General features: G+C 34.1%; 1 protein-coding gene across 3 annotated transcripts in view; it reads right to left on the bottom strand.

The window, feature by feature from the left end:
• Positions 1-16810, bottom strand: part of LOC143240800 (metabotropic glycine receptor-like) — an 88661-nt gene that overhangs the window by 37705 nt on the left and 34146 nt on the right. For 2 of the 3 annotated variants that reach the window (XM_076483878.1, XM_076483879.1), the window contains exons 3-4: positions 15740-15857; positions 11223-11579 (exon numbers count right to left, since the gene is read on the bottom strand). In XM_076483878.1, coding sequence (XP_076339993.1) covers positions 11223-11579; positions 15740-15857 — 475 coding nt within the window. The remainder of the gene's footprint in view (positions 1-11222; positions 11580-15739; positions 15858-16810) is intronic. The other variant, XM_076483880.1, reaches the window with a different exon arrangement.

Raw genomic sequence — 16810 nt, 5'->3', positions numbered from 1 at the left:
AATTACTTTATGTCTGTTATCATTACTGTCTTCTTGCCTTGTGAAATATCCAAAGCAGCTAAACTTCTTGGTCTTAAAGTAAGGAAAGAAAAGTAGAATTTTGTATTTGAATATTTTAGTGTGTTTTTGTACCGTTAAAAATAAGGGTCTGCTTTTACATCAAAAATGGGGCCATCAATAAAGTAATATTTCACAGAGACTCGCTGTTTATTCAATTTTTGTTACTTCAAGTTATTTCACCATGAGTGATGGTTGTGCCGAGATACGAATAGGGAGGTTCCAGGTTCGATCAATTTGCTGCTAAATAAGCCCAGAATTTTCGACAGTGACTGCTTACTAAAAGTGAAACATTAATCCTGTAATTCGAATAAGAGTAGCCATTTTTAGGTGGCGGTGCTATTGGCTAGATACCCTAACTGTCGTTAGCCGTTCAAAATTAGAGATGGCACAATCTGAACTCTGAGGTCTATGACCTGACCGTTTAACTCACATATCGCATCACGTACAATTCAAATGCAAAATACTAAACTTGTCAGCTAACAGTCGTACCAGTTTGTTTGCAAACCAATATCATTTTAATATATTTCAAAGACGAAGGAATCACGAATAATAACTAGGAAAACAACAGTGTGATTCAATAGGAAAAATGCTCACTTCCCGTGTCTTTCTAATGATTTTCAAAGATCAAGGAATCTCGTACCAAAAATAGGAAATCAACAGACAGTCATTCAAAAAGAAAAGCGTACATTTCTCGTCTATTTCTTGAAAACTTTGTTTTATATATTTTCGCGCAAAGCTACTCAAGGGCAACCTGCACATAGCCGTCCCTAATTTTAAGCTGACAGACTACAGGACTGCAGTTATCAGCAACCATCACTGCAAACTTTTTAGTGAAGAAATAGTTGTATTTGACTATCACTCTTTTAAAGCACTTACAGCCCAACAGAATGAAGCATGATTTGAAAGAAACGGAAGTCGAACTATCAACCCTTTAATCTAAAGTTCGAGTACGCCAACAGGTAGGACACGCCCGTTCTATTAGTGATAAATTAAATATATCGATACATGTTTGGTATAGATATTCATGATGGCTCTGTAAATTTGATGATAAAATATATTAACAAATAAGGACGAGGCTTCTAGTACATGATAAAAATATGTCAAGCAGTAAGGGCGAGGTTACTATCTTCTACATTTTGCCTATTGTTTTCAGTACTGTCACGTGATTAATGGGATATTTTCTTCGTTCTGAAAGTTCGAATAACCTGCAATTGTGATCAAAGACTTCTGAATACAATAATATGTAAAATAAAGAAGCGATCTGTTAAATCCAACAAGGTGATCCACAGACTAACTAACCTATGCCAAACCCGACCCAAAACAATGTTAAATTTGAAACCTGTATATTGTAAAGGCACTGTTACTAAAACAATGTCTTTAAACTAATACTATTACGGTCAACTTGACCTCAATAATAAATGTAAACACAAATACTCTAAAACTACAAAATTAAAGACATATTTTCATAAATATGTTAAATCGATAGAAATTAAAAATATTACTTAAACAGAAGCATAATTACACAAGATTGCAAGAAGTACAAAAGTTCTTTTAACAAAGAATAATTGCCTTGTTTTTATATTTTAAAATTATGTTTTAAATGCCGAAAACTAGCAAACTTTATCGATTGTTATCACACACCCTAAGCCTTTTTTCTTTTACCTATATAATAATATACATATTATGAACCTAAAGAACACGTTTCTCATTAAAGTTGCGGTTCAAACGCCGAAAAATGGTGAAGTTTATGTAATTTTTTCATAAATTCTATGCCTTTTTTCTTTATAGCAAAAACACGTTATAAACATTTCTTCTTAATAACTGTTATAATTTTAAATAGCAAAAGCCAGTTAAACAATGAAATCAATAGACCTAATAATATGCATCAAAATCACATTTATCTGCAGATGTTTTTTCCTATATCTCTTTTCTTTTAGAACATTATCAGAAACAAAATTTAGATTTAAAATATCTTTATTTGTTTCTAATATGAAATCGGTAATGAAGAAATTCAAAAAAAAATGTAAAAAACAACAAGCAAACAAAAAAGATATCTACAGCCTAGTATGGTTTACGTAACTACCCTTTAAGCCTATTTTCTTCTCTCCTTGTTCAAAATTAGTGTGGTTTTGATAACTACCTTTAAGCCTATTTTCTTTTGTCCTCATTTAAAATTATATTATAACAAGTGAAGAAAGACGGCACATAAACTCCTAAAATGTTGAAGGAAAGCCCCTAAAATAAATGTCTTCAATACGATTTTATGTAGTCATTTTAAGCCGAACAAAATAACAAAGCAAACACACCGAGCAAAGTAAATCTTAAAGAAATTATTCCACTGTACACACCAGATTTAAAGAAAAGGAACATGACACCCAAAGCGTGTGTGTGTTTTCCTTATAGCAAAGCCACATCGAGGGAAATCGAACCTTTATTTTAGCGTTGTAAATCCGAAGACATACCGCTGTACTAGCGGGGGTACACCCAAAGCACAACGGTTTTGAAACAGGCTTTCAACAAGACGAAATACAACTCTTGCACGCATTAAAGGATTTAATAAACTGTGGCAAAGTATAAGAATTCTAAAATTATGGATCGCGAGAAGGAAACTGCACAAAATAAACCACAATAAAGTTACGGAAGCTAGTAAGGAATATAAAAGATAGAAAAAACTTATTTCCTGAAATTGAACTTCTTATTTTCGTTGTTATATCCTTTGTTAAAGTTAATATGCCAGTCCATACACGATCAAAATTCATTGATGAAGTAACATATTCCACTAGGTTAACTAAAAAATAAATACACAATATAAAATGTAATACATAAAACGTTAGAACTATCTTATCGACAAGCGTTACATGAACCTTGTAACATTTATATATTGTGTCTCTAGGTTATACGAAACCTTTGACAAGTGTTTTGAAGTATAGACTCGGGGAATGAAAAATAGAATGTTTCTGGTAGTATATTTTCTCATTTTGATGATATTTACATAAAAATAAACTCTTCAAACTGGGGAACGATATTCATCGAACCACACAGGATTGTGTTTTCATTACCGACCGACCACTTTCTCAGTGGTTGATGTATTACATACTTTTTTAACTGGGTGAAAGAAAGACAGTTTGTCTATAAAGGAACACATGAAAAAGCATTTTCTTTGTCAATACAAATAATATATACGCGTCTATGCCATCTTCAGAATACGTTTTCAAACAGTAAATCATCTGTTAGTTTTTTTACGCGAGGAACAACGAGAACAGAAGTTTGTCGTGAATAATGCCGCGAGTTGACATCCTTCTTCCCGCACTAACTTGGCATTGAACGAGGTCTTCATTTATCATGGGTAATGAAGCACTCAAGCAAAGTTAATCTTTTCCTTCAGCGAATGCAAGTGGCACCGTGTCTGGCAGAAGACAAAAACAAAAAAGGTACACGGCCTTTCAGCCAACTTCAAACACGAGATCCGGCTAATATATATATATAAACAAATTTAAAAGACAATGTAAAAATACTTACTTTAAACTCCAATGCATACCAACCTAATATTTCAAAGCTCTTTACATATAACATTCTCAATTTATCAGGTCATTAGCGGCCAGATCAGAAGATTGAAAAAATTTGTAATAGTGATTTGTTGGCAACAATTTTATTTTTACCTTTATATTACAGAAAATAAAATGCAGGGGGCAGTTGATAGAATGTACCTCTGAGAGCTATAAATTACTTAATTGTGAAAAAAGTATGATATATATGTAAATAATTTGTTGTGAAATGAGTTTAATATATTGGTGTTAATTTGGGGACAAAAATTAAGCAACTATTTTCAACGTTAAAAGGAAGATACCAATTATTATATACCAAAAGACAATACTCTAATACGTGTTGATCAGTTTCTTTTGTTTCTTAGAAAGCCCCTCTGAATATCTGGTATGTCCACTGCAAAGAATCGAACCCCAAATTTTAGCATCGTAAGTCGAAAGACTTATTCCTGTACCACCGGGAAACTAAAGGATATTTAGATGCTCTAAGACTGTATTTCTAAAGGAAAGAAAACAAATATGTTTCTCTCAAACATCGGAGTTAAACACATATTTAACTTTAAAATTACTAAAGGCATCACGGGTTGTTGATTTTTTGTGCACGTTTTCCTAAACAAATTACTTTTAGGTCTACGACTGTTCGATGCATAGCTTGTCATGAATAATCACCATCAATACAGAGATTAACTCCATTAATTACTGTTTATTTTGTAAAGAAAACTGGTGATTTCACCTAATTATATTAACATATCGTTAAGTGAAATATAGTAAAATGGAGAGACCGATGTTTTCAAATCTATAACCAGTAAAATCATAAAAATAAAAAGAGTAAGTAACATAACGTTAATGAAAACCAGTAAAACGGAAATAACTCGTTATGTTACTTATTCTTTTTGTTTTAATTGTTTTTCTTCCTGAGACCTATAACAACTGAAATCGTAGGAAGAAAAACAATGTGTTACATTACTAAGTACAAAACGGACAGAACTCATTTTGTAAAAATTATAACCTTTATAATCGTAAGAATACAAAATGAATATGTGACACTTTGTTAGCTACAAAAAGTAGAGAGTTGATTTGTCAAAATTATAACCCATAAGTTAATAAGATTACAAATAATGTGTCACATTGTTAGATACAAAAGGGATATCTCGATTGTTATCAAATCTGTTATCCATAATATCGTAATATATAAAAAAAATATGTGACATATTGTTAGTTACAAAAAGTAGAGAGTTGATTTGTCAAAATTATCATGTGTAAGTTCATTAGATTACAAATAATGTGTCACATTGTTAGATACAAAAGGGATATCTCGATTGTTATCAAATCTGTTATCCATAATATCGTAATATATAAAAAAAATATGTGACATATTGTTAGTTACAAAAAGTAGAGAGTTGATTTGTCAAAATTATAACCCATAAGTTCATAAGATTACAAATAATGTGTCACATTGTTAGATACAAAAGGGATATCTCGATTGTTATCAAATCTGTTATCCATAATATCGTAATATATAAAAAAATGTGACATATTGTTAGCTACAACACAGAGAGGTTTCATATTGTCAAATCTATAGCCCCTAAAATCATAAGAATAAAAATAGTATGTGATATATAGGTATAAAACGGGAAGATCTGAAGTAGTGAAATTTGTGTCCCGTAAAATATTAAAAACACAATTAATATGTGACATATGTTAGGTACAAATTAGAAAAACAGAGAGCTGAAACATCTTGGTTGAAAAGTCTTACTTTAAGCGGGAAATTTTGTTTTATAGGATTTTGCGCCAAACTATTCAAGGATTTCTGAATTAGCTATCCCTAATAAGGCACTGAAAGAATAGGTAGTTAATTGGAAAACGTCAGCCACAGTCAACTCTAGGATTTATCTTGTTAGACCGAATAGTAAGATTTGACTATTACTCTTATAACACACCCACACCCCCAGATTGAGGAATACTTTTTAAACGGGACTCGGATTTTGGATTCCTAGATCCACATTTTAGCACTCTAGGCTCTAGCGGGGTAATAAATCTTAAAGGCGACAGCTATGCAAAGATTATTCTTGAAATTTATGAAATAGCTGAAACCTGGAATAATAGCGAAACAGTTCCTAATTATTTGTAAAACAAGAAACTAATATGTGGCAGATCGTTTTTCTTTTTTGTTTTCATTTATATCAAAAGTTTACTAACTTCGTCACTTTCAACTGAAAATGGTTTTCACTAATTATTAATATATAAAACTGGTTGGAGATTGAACAGGTCAGATGTTCGATTCTCAAGACCTGTGTAAAACACAATATATCATAAGGTCGATTTTTAAGACGGGTGTGAAACAGTAGATAACGAATTCCATTCTCAAGACCTGGGTGAAAACACTAGATCAAAATTTCGATCCTCAACAGCTGGGTGTAACTCAATAAGGTAACATTTTTTTAATCTTTGTGAAGCGTTATATCAAACTGTACATAAATAAAAACCGATAGATGTGAATTCAACGGTTAGATTCACATTTTTTATTCATCGTCTTGTTACAAATAACAATAAAACATGTACACTTAAATTAACGAATTTGTTAAACTAACAAAACATAGCCCTACACTTTACGGGTAAAAATCAAACAAGTAAATGATAATGTAAACTGCTTATTTCTACCACAATAAAGTAGTGTATTGTCTATCAATCAGTCAATAGACGCTAAAACGACGTCACATAAAGAGACGCTTAACATTTCAATGTATGCCGTCGTGACGTCACTAAAACGTGCGTATGCACAAGAAGAATTATGCACTCTTGAGGCTACAACACAGCATGATATATGAACTTCGAAAGCAAGAAATAAAAATAGTTGTTACTCTTAATTTTGGTTTTATTTACTCTTGAAAGAGAACCCTTGCAGAAACACATCTAATTTCAAATATATGACGAGATATTATGAAGAAGTTGAGTGTAGAATCGGCATGATATATTGCTATTTCATAACAAAACTAGGCCTAACAATAGACTGTCATTTTATAAAGAAGTAGGTAATACACAGCAACAGGTTAATGTGCCAAAAATAAACGAGAACTAATAAACGTTATTAATCATAAGGATTCTTATCCAGTACATAAAAATAAGTTATAATTTAAGAAAAAAGAAATCTATGTCTTCCCTCACAAAGAAACGTAGAGTTTTGGTTCACTTAGGCCCAACAGCACAGATAGATTTCGTTACAGATATCATTGAAAACACTGCACCCACTTTGCTAGCGTTAATTAAAAGAGTTAAAACACATACTCAAGTTCTTTGATATTACGTAAGTTGAAACAGATCCACACAGTTATTACTTTCAAACATTTTGAATATGATACAACTATATAGTCAATCAAGAACAGATCATTCCCCAGTGGTCAGCGTTTTCGGATATTTATGGTTTGAATCCCGATGGTTGTAAAATTACACTTTGGGCTTACTCAGATGTGACTAATATTAGCTAATTTCTTTCTCTCTAGCCTAGTATTTCAAATTTCAGAAAGGATAGTGCAGATAGCTCTTGTGTAACTTTGAGCCACTATCCAAAATAAATAAATATGACACTTAAAATAATAATAAATTTCGCACACGTAGATTGCAAACCTACAACATGTGCATAAAGAATTAGACATCAAGTTATATACTGTGGTTCTCAGCAATTCTATGTCATTTTATCAAATGATGGCACAACCACTGCACTGCTCAAATAGTTCAGGTAGGGCGGCGTGAGTTACTAGATCTGTAGAACCCTTCATGCTGGCCCTAGTATATACGCATTACACTGTATGTAGAGCATAAACAAATTACAACTTCTGAAACAAAAGCAGGTATTACATTACACTAATAAAACCAGACCAAACGTGGTTCAGTGTTATACTGTCATTGTCATTATTCAGTCAGACAAGAGTAGCCCAAGAGCTGACGATGATGACTGACTGTCTTATCTTTAGTTTATCCACTCAAATTATATATAGACTGCTATATGCAGATAGTCAGTTGTTTGTGAAGCCTAGTGCGAAATCTCTAGAAGATAAACCATTTTCTTCACTCGGTCTAGACAGCTAATCTAACGAAGTCATCTATAATTAAAATTTATATTCTAAATTTAATCTACATACACATGTATAAAGCAGAATTGTCCGTCATTTTTAGCTAGGGTCACAAGATCTCATCTCAGATACTGAGTTTAAAACTGATGAACGACACTCAATGTTTGACAGTGATTTCAATTTGAACGTCTTGTTACTGCCAGTCATGCTCAACTGAAAAAGTATTTCGATATCAAAACAAGTGGATCCAACGCCAAACGAAACTGACGTTTAATGATCAGTGATGTCGAGAAAACCCACTTGTAGAAAAAATATATAAGTAAAAACGGCTCGTTTGGGTTGAGAAAATTTTTTTACGTAGAGGGGCGAACAACGTTTCGACCTTCTTCGGTCATCTTCAGGTTCACAAAGAAAGAAAGAGGTAACTGACCGGAAGCTGACCACATGTTTGAAAGGGGTTGTGTAACTGAGTGTCGGAATGTAGAGGGCGTGCTTAGATGTTTGAACACCACTATACTGGTACAGATATGTAGATGACACGGTTGCGGAATTCACATCTACCGAACACACACTTAATTTTTTCAATCGCATTAACGCTATACATCCCAACATCAACTTCACATGTAAACAAGAAGAAAGCAATCAAATATCATTTCTTATCCTCAAAAGTACAAGAACCAATGCACAATCTAAAACAGAAATCCACCAGAAAAATCACCCATACTGGACTATACATTCCTTGGGACTCAGCACATGAAACAAAACAAAAACTCAACATACTAAGAAACCAAATAAACACAGCCATAAAACTATGCTCACGAGATAAAATTAACGATGAATTAGACAAAATAAAACAATACTTCATCAACATTAATAAGTTTCCTCCCCAAACCGTAGAAAACATTATACCTAAACAGAAAGCAAAATCAACCAACAACAGTAAATATATCTCACGAATCAAAAAATCACGAAACCATATACTGCTGCATACCATATATTCCCGACATCAGCAGAACAATAACCAACATTTGGCAAAAACTAGTAACAAAATATGGCATTCCAGTTAATACCAAATTTATTCAAAAACCAGGCACAAAACTAAAGTAAAAACTACACTGACAAACACCACACCAACATTATTTACAAAATACAATGTGATAACTGCCACGACTTCTATATTGGAGAAACAAGTAGAAAAATGGAAACCAGATTCAAAGAACATAAAAAGTCACCTTCACACGTTTTCGAACACTGTAAGTCAAATAAACACAACATAACTATAGAAAACATCAAAATACTAAATAAAGAAACAAACATAAACAAACGCAAAATTAAAGAAGCCTTATTTGTACAACAACTCATGTCCAAAATAAACCAATACAAAGGAATACCTCTATACCTATATTAAAAATAATATAATAAATAATAATAATAAAATAAATAGTTTAATATTATATATTCAAACATCTAAGCACGCCCTCTACATTCGGCACTCAGTCACACAACCCCTTTCAATCATGTGGTCAGCTTCCGCTCAGTTACCTCTTTCTTTCTTTGTGAACCTGACGATGACTGAAGAAGGTCGAAATGTTGTTCGCTCCTCTACGTAAAAAATTTTCTCAACCCAAACGAGCCGTTTTTACATCTATATTTGACGTTTAATGACGTGTAGCGCAGATACCTTTACATCAGACGAATGAATCGTGTACTATGACTCCAAGTAGCGAAAAAGGGCAGCCCAGGCCGCCATTTATAACATCAGGTATCGTTCATAGTAACATGATAAATCGAAACTTTTCAGTCTAACCCAATTATTTATTTTCAGTCTCATCGCGACTTAAATTACACCGAACGAAAAGCTTTAAACTTACTCCAGCAGTAAAACAGTTACCTTACTATAAAAAGTTGACTCTTTAGAACTCCAAGGCAAATCGAAATTATTAAATGTCATCTCATTGTTTGCCAGCCAGGCAACATTTACTTCGTCATAATTCAAAGACAAACAGAAGATGTAAACAGAATCTGTTAACAAACACATTCACTAGATCAGCTTTTCACAGCTCTTTTGTTAGTTACTTTATATTATCTCTAAATTAGAAACAAGGGCTGTACAAGGTTATGACTTTATAATCACCATCATATCATGACGACAATTTTGAATAAAGTAATTTCTTCAATACAGAGGACAGAAATGTGTCTTAGGCAATAAGTAATCTCACTCACAACTGTCTATGTGTTTGTTTGTTTTTGAATTTCGCGCAAAGCTACACGAGGAGTATCTGCGCTAGCCGTCCCTAATTTAGCATTCCTGCTAGTCATCACCACTCACTGCCAACTCTTGGGCTACTCTTTTACCAACGAATAGTGGGATTAACTGTCACATTATAACGCCCCCACGGCTGAAAGGGCGAATATGTTTGGTTGGATGGGGATTCGAATACTAGGCCTAGCGATAACTGTTTCTTTTAAACATTTTATGTTTCAAGGTGCTGCACCACCTGAAGATCTTTATCCACTTATATATAAAATTCCATCTTTTGTTTCTCTCAGATTTGTAACTACAGAAAAATTGGTTCTTCTTGCCCCACCCCCTTTATGAGTTTTTTAACTGAATTATTCATCAGTATTCGTCGCAGGCTTGGAATGAAATAAATATTGAGTCTTGTTGTTCTCTCCTTATGGGTTTTTAACACTATCCACACGGGTCACTGGTTAAAGGCCATGTCATCTTTTTTGTCGACTTATATTCAAAACATTTTATTGAACTACTATCCTTTAAATTTATCTTCTTAAGTATGGAATCACACTGTAAATAATAAGTTATATTTTCATATTATACATTATATAATTTCTGAATTTAAAAGTAAATATTAAACACACCTGATATCTATTTTTGTGTGACACGTGATGAACTGAATGCAGCACTAATTCAGATTAGATGTTTGTGATGTCAAATTTACAAAGTCTACAATTTTGTAGGAATTAGAAATTCATATTACCGATACTGACAAGATAGAATATAAAATAAAAGCTTTTTATATTTTCTATTTGCTGAGCTTTCGCAATATTTAGTTAATCAAACACAGTGAAACGATCCCTTATATCTATTTTCATATATGATACGTGAATAACCAATCGAAAGCTCAGATTTGATACTGCTCCCTCAGGTTTGTTGTTTTCCCCTCATGAGTTTTTAAGTTGATTTTTTTCTTGATTAGATTCCCGTGTTTCTAATGATACGAATATTGTCCAGCATGGCCAGGTGGTTAGGGCTATTTACTCGTAATCTGAAAGTCGCGGGTTCGAATCCCCGCTACACAAAACATGCTCACCCATTCAGCCGTGGGGCGTTATAATATTTCGCTCAATCCCACTATTCGTTGGTAAAAGAGTAGACCAAGAGTTGGCGGTGGGGAGAGATGACTAGCTGTCTTACCTCTAGTCTTATACTGCTAACTTAGGGATGGCTAGTCCAGATAGTCCTCATGTAGCTTTACGCGAAATTCAGAAAACAAAGAAACAAACAAACGATACGAATATGGGTTCTCACCTTTGACTTTCTTAGTCGAAAGACAACAACAAGAAGAACTACGGCGATAGTTGTGCAGAAACTTTGAAGCCCGAGAACAAAACTTCTGAGAATGATGTTGTATTCTATGGTGCATGGGCTGTCGTCTTCACAGCTGGGGCAGCCAGGCTTACATGGGAAACACATGAAGCTATCTGGGTATCTGATGTTTTCCTTCGTCCTTGGATTGTCTTCTAATAAGCTAGCTACGAAAACACTTTCGATCTCTGTGCCTTCGAAATAGTCCACAGATTTATTGGATAAAGGAAAATAGAACCCTTCTTTACACTGGCACTTGTATGCTCCTCGTCGAAATCCCATTCCAGATACAGGAATACACTGAAAAAACAAAACACGATATAGGAATTCCAGAAAAACACGATTCCCAGATATAGGAATGCAATGAAAAAAAGAAACATTTTATTTCACACATAGGAATTCCCCCAGCGAAAAAAGCTATATTCTTAATACAGAAAATGAATACATTAGGAAAAAAAACCCCACAAAAATCCATTCTTAGATATACGAATACAGTGAAAAACAAATAAGAGAAATTCCATCCCAGGTATCAGAATACACTGAAAAAAAATCCTCTTTCCAATACAGGAATACACTGGAAAAAATCACACACACAAAATATTTTCCTAAATATATGAATAGAGTGGAAAACAAATAACAGAACTTCCATCCCAGGTATCAGAATACACTGAAAAAAAATCCTCTTTCCAATACAGGAATACACTGGGAAAAAATCACACACACAAAATCCTTCCCTAAATATATGAATACAGTGGAAAACAAATAAGAGAAATCCCACCCTAGATACAGAAATACAAAAAAAAAGAAACATTCTATTCCAGATATAGGAATATACTAGAAAAAACCCACAAAAATCACTTTTTATATATACGAATACAGAGGAATATAAATAACAAAAATCCCATCCCAGATACAGGAATGTACCGAAAAACAAGAAAAATTCTATTCCAATTATAAGAGTAAACTGAAAGAAAAAACAAACAAAGATCTACAGCAACAAGAAGAAACAAAACGATTGATATCTTAACATTTATTGGAAATGTTTGAATATTTCCCAATGTCTTTAATTCTTCGTATTGAGAGTGGACACCATATTTTACTTTCCAGTGAGTTGCATAAAAGATAACAAATAGAAAATAAAACTACCACTGAAGGCACTACTACATAGGCTGTGCATCAAAGGGTCCGGGATTCGAGACGTGATGTTAATAAACACGTTTACTTTGTCACATGTTATGAGTTATAAAAACAACAGTCACTCATCTTAATAGTTTCAAAGTGACAGCTCATGGGGTAGTCTTTACTTCTGGTCAGTATTTCGAAAATATGAATCGCTATATTTTAACTTTGAAGGTCTGTGACTTGATGTTTAGGCCTACTTGCACAGACTGAAACTTCCAATTTCCAAGCCCTGTAATTTCTTCAAAAAGACGACTACAGGAAAACAATTAATCACCACAGCAGTCTTCCATATTGATTACAGAAGAGCAAACCAAAAAGTAACATATTACAGTAAAATCGTTTACGTAACAAAAGATTAATGGCGTAGAGCTGTCTATAATTAGTCTTATAGTAACTGTATGTATAATTCAGTGTCATCGAATTAGTAGTAAATTCATTTATTGCGGTTAGAGCCATTTTTGTGCAGTATTTCTAATTTAATGTCTTTCACACGGTAAATCTTAATAATATGTGGCTTTGAAATCTGTTCTAAATGTTATTTAAATAACTGCAATCAGTTTCTATATTAAATTCCTTAGACTGTATTATAAAGTCCTTGTATGAACCAAGAAATCATTATTAGTCAGTCACGTGCGTGTTATATGGTTTCGTTAGATAAGCCTATTGATGTATCATCCATCAGATGTCTCTGACTGCAGGATGTTTGACACATATTACGACGTAAACACGCCATCCATTAAACGTCTCATACCGCAGGTACTTCGTCACATATTATGATGTAAACACGCCATTCATTACACGTATTAGACTGCAGATTGTCTGTCACATATTACAACGCAGAAAAACCATCCATCAGATGTCTGAGACTGCAGGATGTTCATCACATATTACAACGTAGACACTCCATCCATCAGATGTCTAAGACATCAGGATATTCATCACATATGATAACGTAGCCACTCCATCCATCAGACGTCTGAGACTGCAGGATGTTCGTCACAAATTACGACATAGACAAACCATCCATTAAATGTCTGAAACTGCAGGATGTTAATCACATATAACAATGTAGACACTGAATCCATTAGACGTCTCAAACCGCAAGCTGTCCGTCACTTACGACATCAAAGACACACCTTCCAATATGCTGCCCGTGGACATACCATACTTGATCTCTCGTCGACGTGACAAACATTTCTGAAGTCTCCATTTCTCATTCCGATCATTCACGAGAACTAACAATAAATATTGAAACAAGTGTTGTATTGGGTTCAAACACTATTGTCATAAATTAAGTAAATGAAAGAGAAGAATAAAGTTCATCACAATCCGTGATGACGAGAAAACCCACTTTTAGAGAAAAATATATATGTAAAAACAGCTGGTATGGATAGAGAAAGCTCTATGTAGAGGAGCAAACAATGTTTCGACCTTCTTCGGTCATCGTCAGATTCACAAAGAAAGAAAGAGGTAATTGACCGATAGCTGACCACATGTTTGAAGTCGGTTCTGTAATTAAGTGTAGGAATGTAGAGGGCATGCTTAGATCTTGTATTATACTTATTAATATAGATATAAAGGTGTTCCTTTGTATTAGTTTATTTTGGGCGTGAGTTGTTGTATAAGTAAGGCTTCTTTAATTTTGCGTTTGTTTATGTTTGTTTCTTTATTTAGTATTTGGATGTCTTCTATGGTTATGTTGTGTTTATTTGATTTGCAGTGTTCGAAAACGTGTGAAGGTGACTTTTTATGTTCTTTGAATCTGGTTTCCATTTTTCTACTTGTTTCTCCAGTATAGAAGTCGTGGCAGTTATCACATTGTATTTTATAAATAATGTTGGTGTGGTGTTTGCCAGTGTTGTTTTTATATAGTATAGGTCAACCCATACCAGCCGTTTTCACATATATAAATTTTATCACACTTGTTCTCATGTTACCTCAGATGTAAGACAGTAATTTGTGTATTTGGTACTTTTTGTTTTCAATTTTTTATAAACTCAAGATGTGTGGTGACAAGTGGAAATCCAAATATTACCACATATAAAAGGAAAGATGTACAACATAACACAAATCAGAGATCTCCTCCATGGCTAAATAGCAAGCTGAAGGGAAATAATGTTAACTTACTGGGTTTATTTGTTTGTTGGAAGCGCAAAGCTACACAATGGGCCATCCGTACTGAGCCCACTGTGGATTTTCAGCGCTATAAGCCCACTAAGCCACTGATTATTCTGGTTCACATCAGATGAAAGCTATGTTTTCATTATTTAAAAGAATGCTGCTCGTTTGCATGTTCGTGTAGTATCACTAATGTCCTCTAGAGAGAGTTCGATGGCAAAAGTTCAAAACTTGTATATTTCAAAATGTTATTGTAAAAACAAATGTTTGCCGTTTTTAATACTGCTAGAGAATTCTCAGGAGTTCTTTTCAAATAAGAGAGTTAGTCATTAAAGATGAACCATTAACTAAGTTCGTCAAAAGACGTGGCTCTACAAATCGCCACAAATTGATGATAATAAAAAATAAGCAAAAAGATGGAATGGTAGATAACTATATCAATCAATACAAGGCTTTTCAGCTTTCTAGATGTCTACTAGATCTAAGTACATTTGTAAATGGAGTTCAAAATTTTATATTAGAAGTGATAACCGAGATGGGGCTGGACTCAAACCTGAGGCTCTGTTTATCAAGCAAAAGCTCAGGGCACTTGCTAAAGCATTTTCGGATTCGTGTCCCACTCGGTCTTAGACTTCCCTTCTTAAAGGTAATAAAAAACAGATAAGAAATAATAAATTCTTATTCGTCATCGTGGTAAGTTTTTTGCAATTTGTATGAGTCGATAGAACACATGTACAACCATAACAGCACCTTTTATGACCAAGTTAAACAATGAAAAATACTTTAAAAGGTACTTTCTATGTCGTTCACGTTATTGTTAATACTGTCGCCTTAAATTTTCTGAGCAAACTTTTTTTTTTTTTTTTTTTGCAAAGGTAAAAACTCTGCATTGCCATCCTGTTTACTTGTTGTGAAGCAAAGAGCAACAAAATGGATTATCTGTGCTCAGACCACCGAGGATACCGAAACCAGATTTTTAGCAGTGCACTGTCATTATCCTTAAATTTCAGTTAGCATATCTGCAATTATATTTTCCTGTTTGACGTACGGGTAAGACATCGAGGCGTTACATAGGGAGTCAAATGTAACGTCCTATGTCACTTTTCGGGAGCCCTGAGGGTACGAATCAGGTGGAATGAAAAAACCGATCCAACACTTACACAGCTTACCTCTGTTGTTTCAGTCTCACACTTGTGTGTACCAGCAAACATCCCTTCGTCTTCAGAACACTGGTCAATGTCGACGTTAGCGAGATTGATGCTCACCATGGACACACCCCTGTGAAAAAACACGTGATAAATTATCCACTAATGACAGTACTTCTAACGACAATATCAGCAACAGTAAATCATCACAAAATGACTGGTGTATATTTATGTTTTATCTGTCATAACTTGGGTCTAGCTCTGAGCGTGGCCCACAGGTAAGCGTGCCCAAATTGTGAATCCGGGAATCAATGCTTGCGTCCCGTTTCAGCAAAAAACGTTCCCGCACTTTGTGTCGGGGAGATGAGCTATAATAGTGACGATCAAGCCACACTATTAGGATAAACAAGAGTAGTCCAAGAGTTGGCGATGGGTGTTACTGACTATCCACCTTCCTCTGGCCGTTTCGGTTACAAATTTAAAACGGCTGTGGATAGTTAGTTTTCGTGCGATTTTGCGAAGAATTCTGAAATGTTTTTCAAAGAAGGGTTTGACGCATGCTGAAGACAGGGGGCAAACGAGGGGAGATTGAGATATGATATATAGAATGAGCTAAGTTGTTTAGACGCCGAGAAGTGCAACCAAAGATATTAATTACTTCATTACGTTGCTGCGATTCGAATGTCCCGTATTTATTTGTTTGTGTCAGAGCAAAGACACATTGAGCTATCTGCTGTGTCCACTTCGAGGAATCGAACTCAGAAATTTAGCATTGAAATTACGTAGACTGGACGATCCTAAATAAGCACATTTCAATATTTTTCAGTCAGATACAACTGTAGACCGTGAGCCAGAAGCGTAAGCCCGAGATCGCGAACACACCTCGCGTAAGTCTGACGTAATCCTCTGGGCACGATGAGTCATCAGTCTAACGTTATCGAAGAATTAGATACTTCATTTGTGCATTTTAGCTTATCTTGCATTTTAAAAAGTTTCTCTCGACTGAGACAACATCTAAAAACAGCCGATTAGCAGGAGATTTACTTTTGTGTCTATATTGAAAACAGGCTCTAAATGTTTGTTTGA

Source organism: Tachypleus tridentatus, chromosome 13 (genome assembly GCF_004210375.1).
Source record: "Tachypleus tridentatus isolate NWPU-2018 chromosome 13, ASM421037v1, whole genome shotgun sequence".
In the NCBI taxonomy this organism is placed as follows: Eukaryota; Metazoa; Arthropoda; class Merostomata; order Xiphosura; family Limulidae; genus Tachypleus; species Tachypleus tridentatus.
The sequence above is the reverse complement of the archived record's forward strand: the minus strand, read 5'-3'. Positions and strand labels throughout refer to the sequence as shown.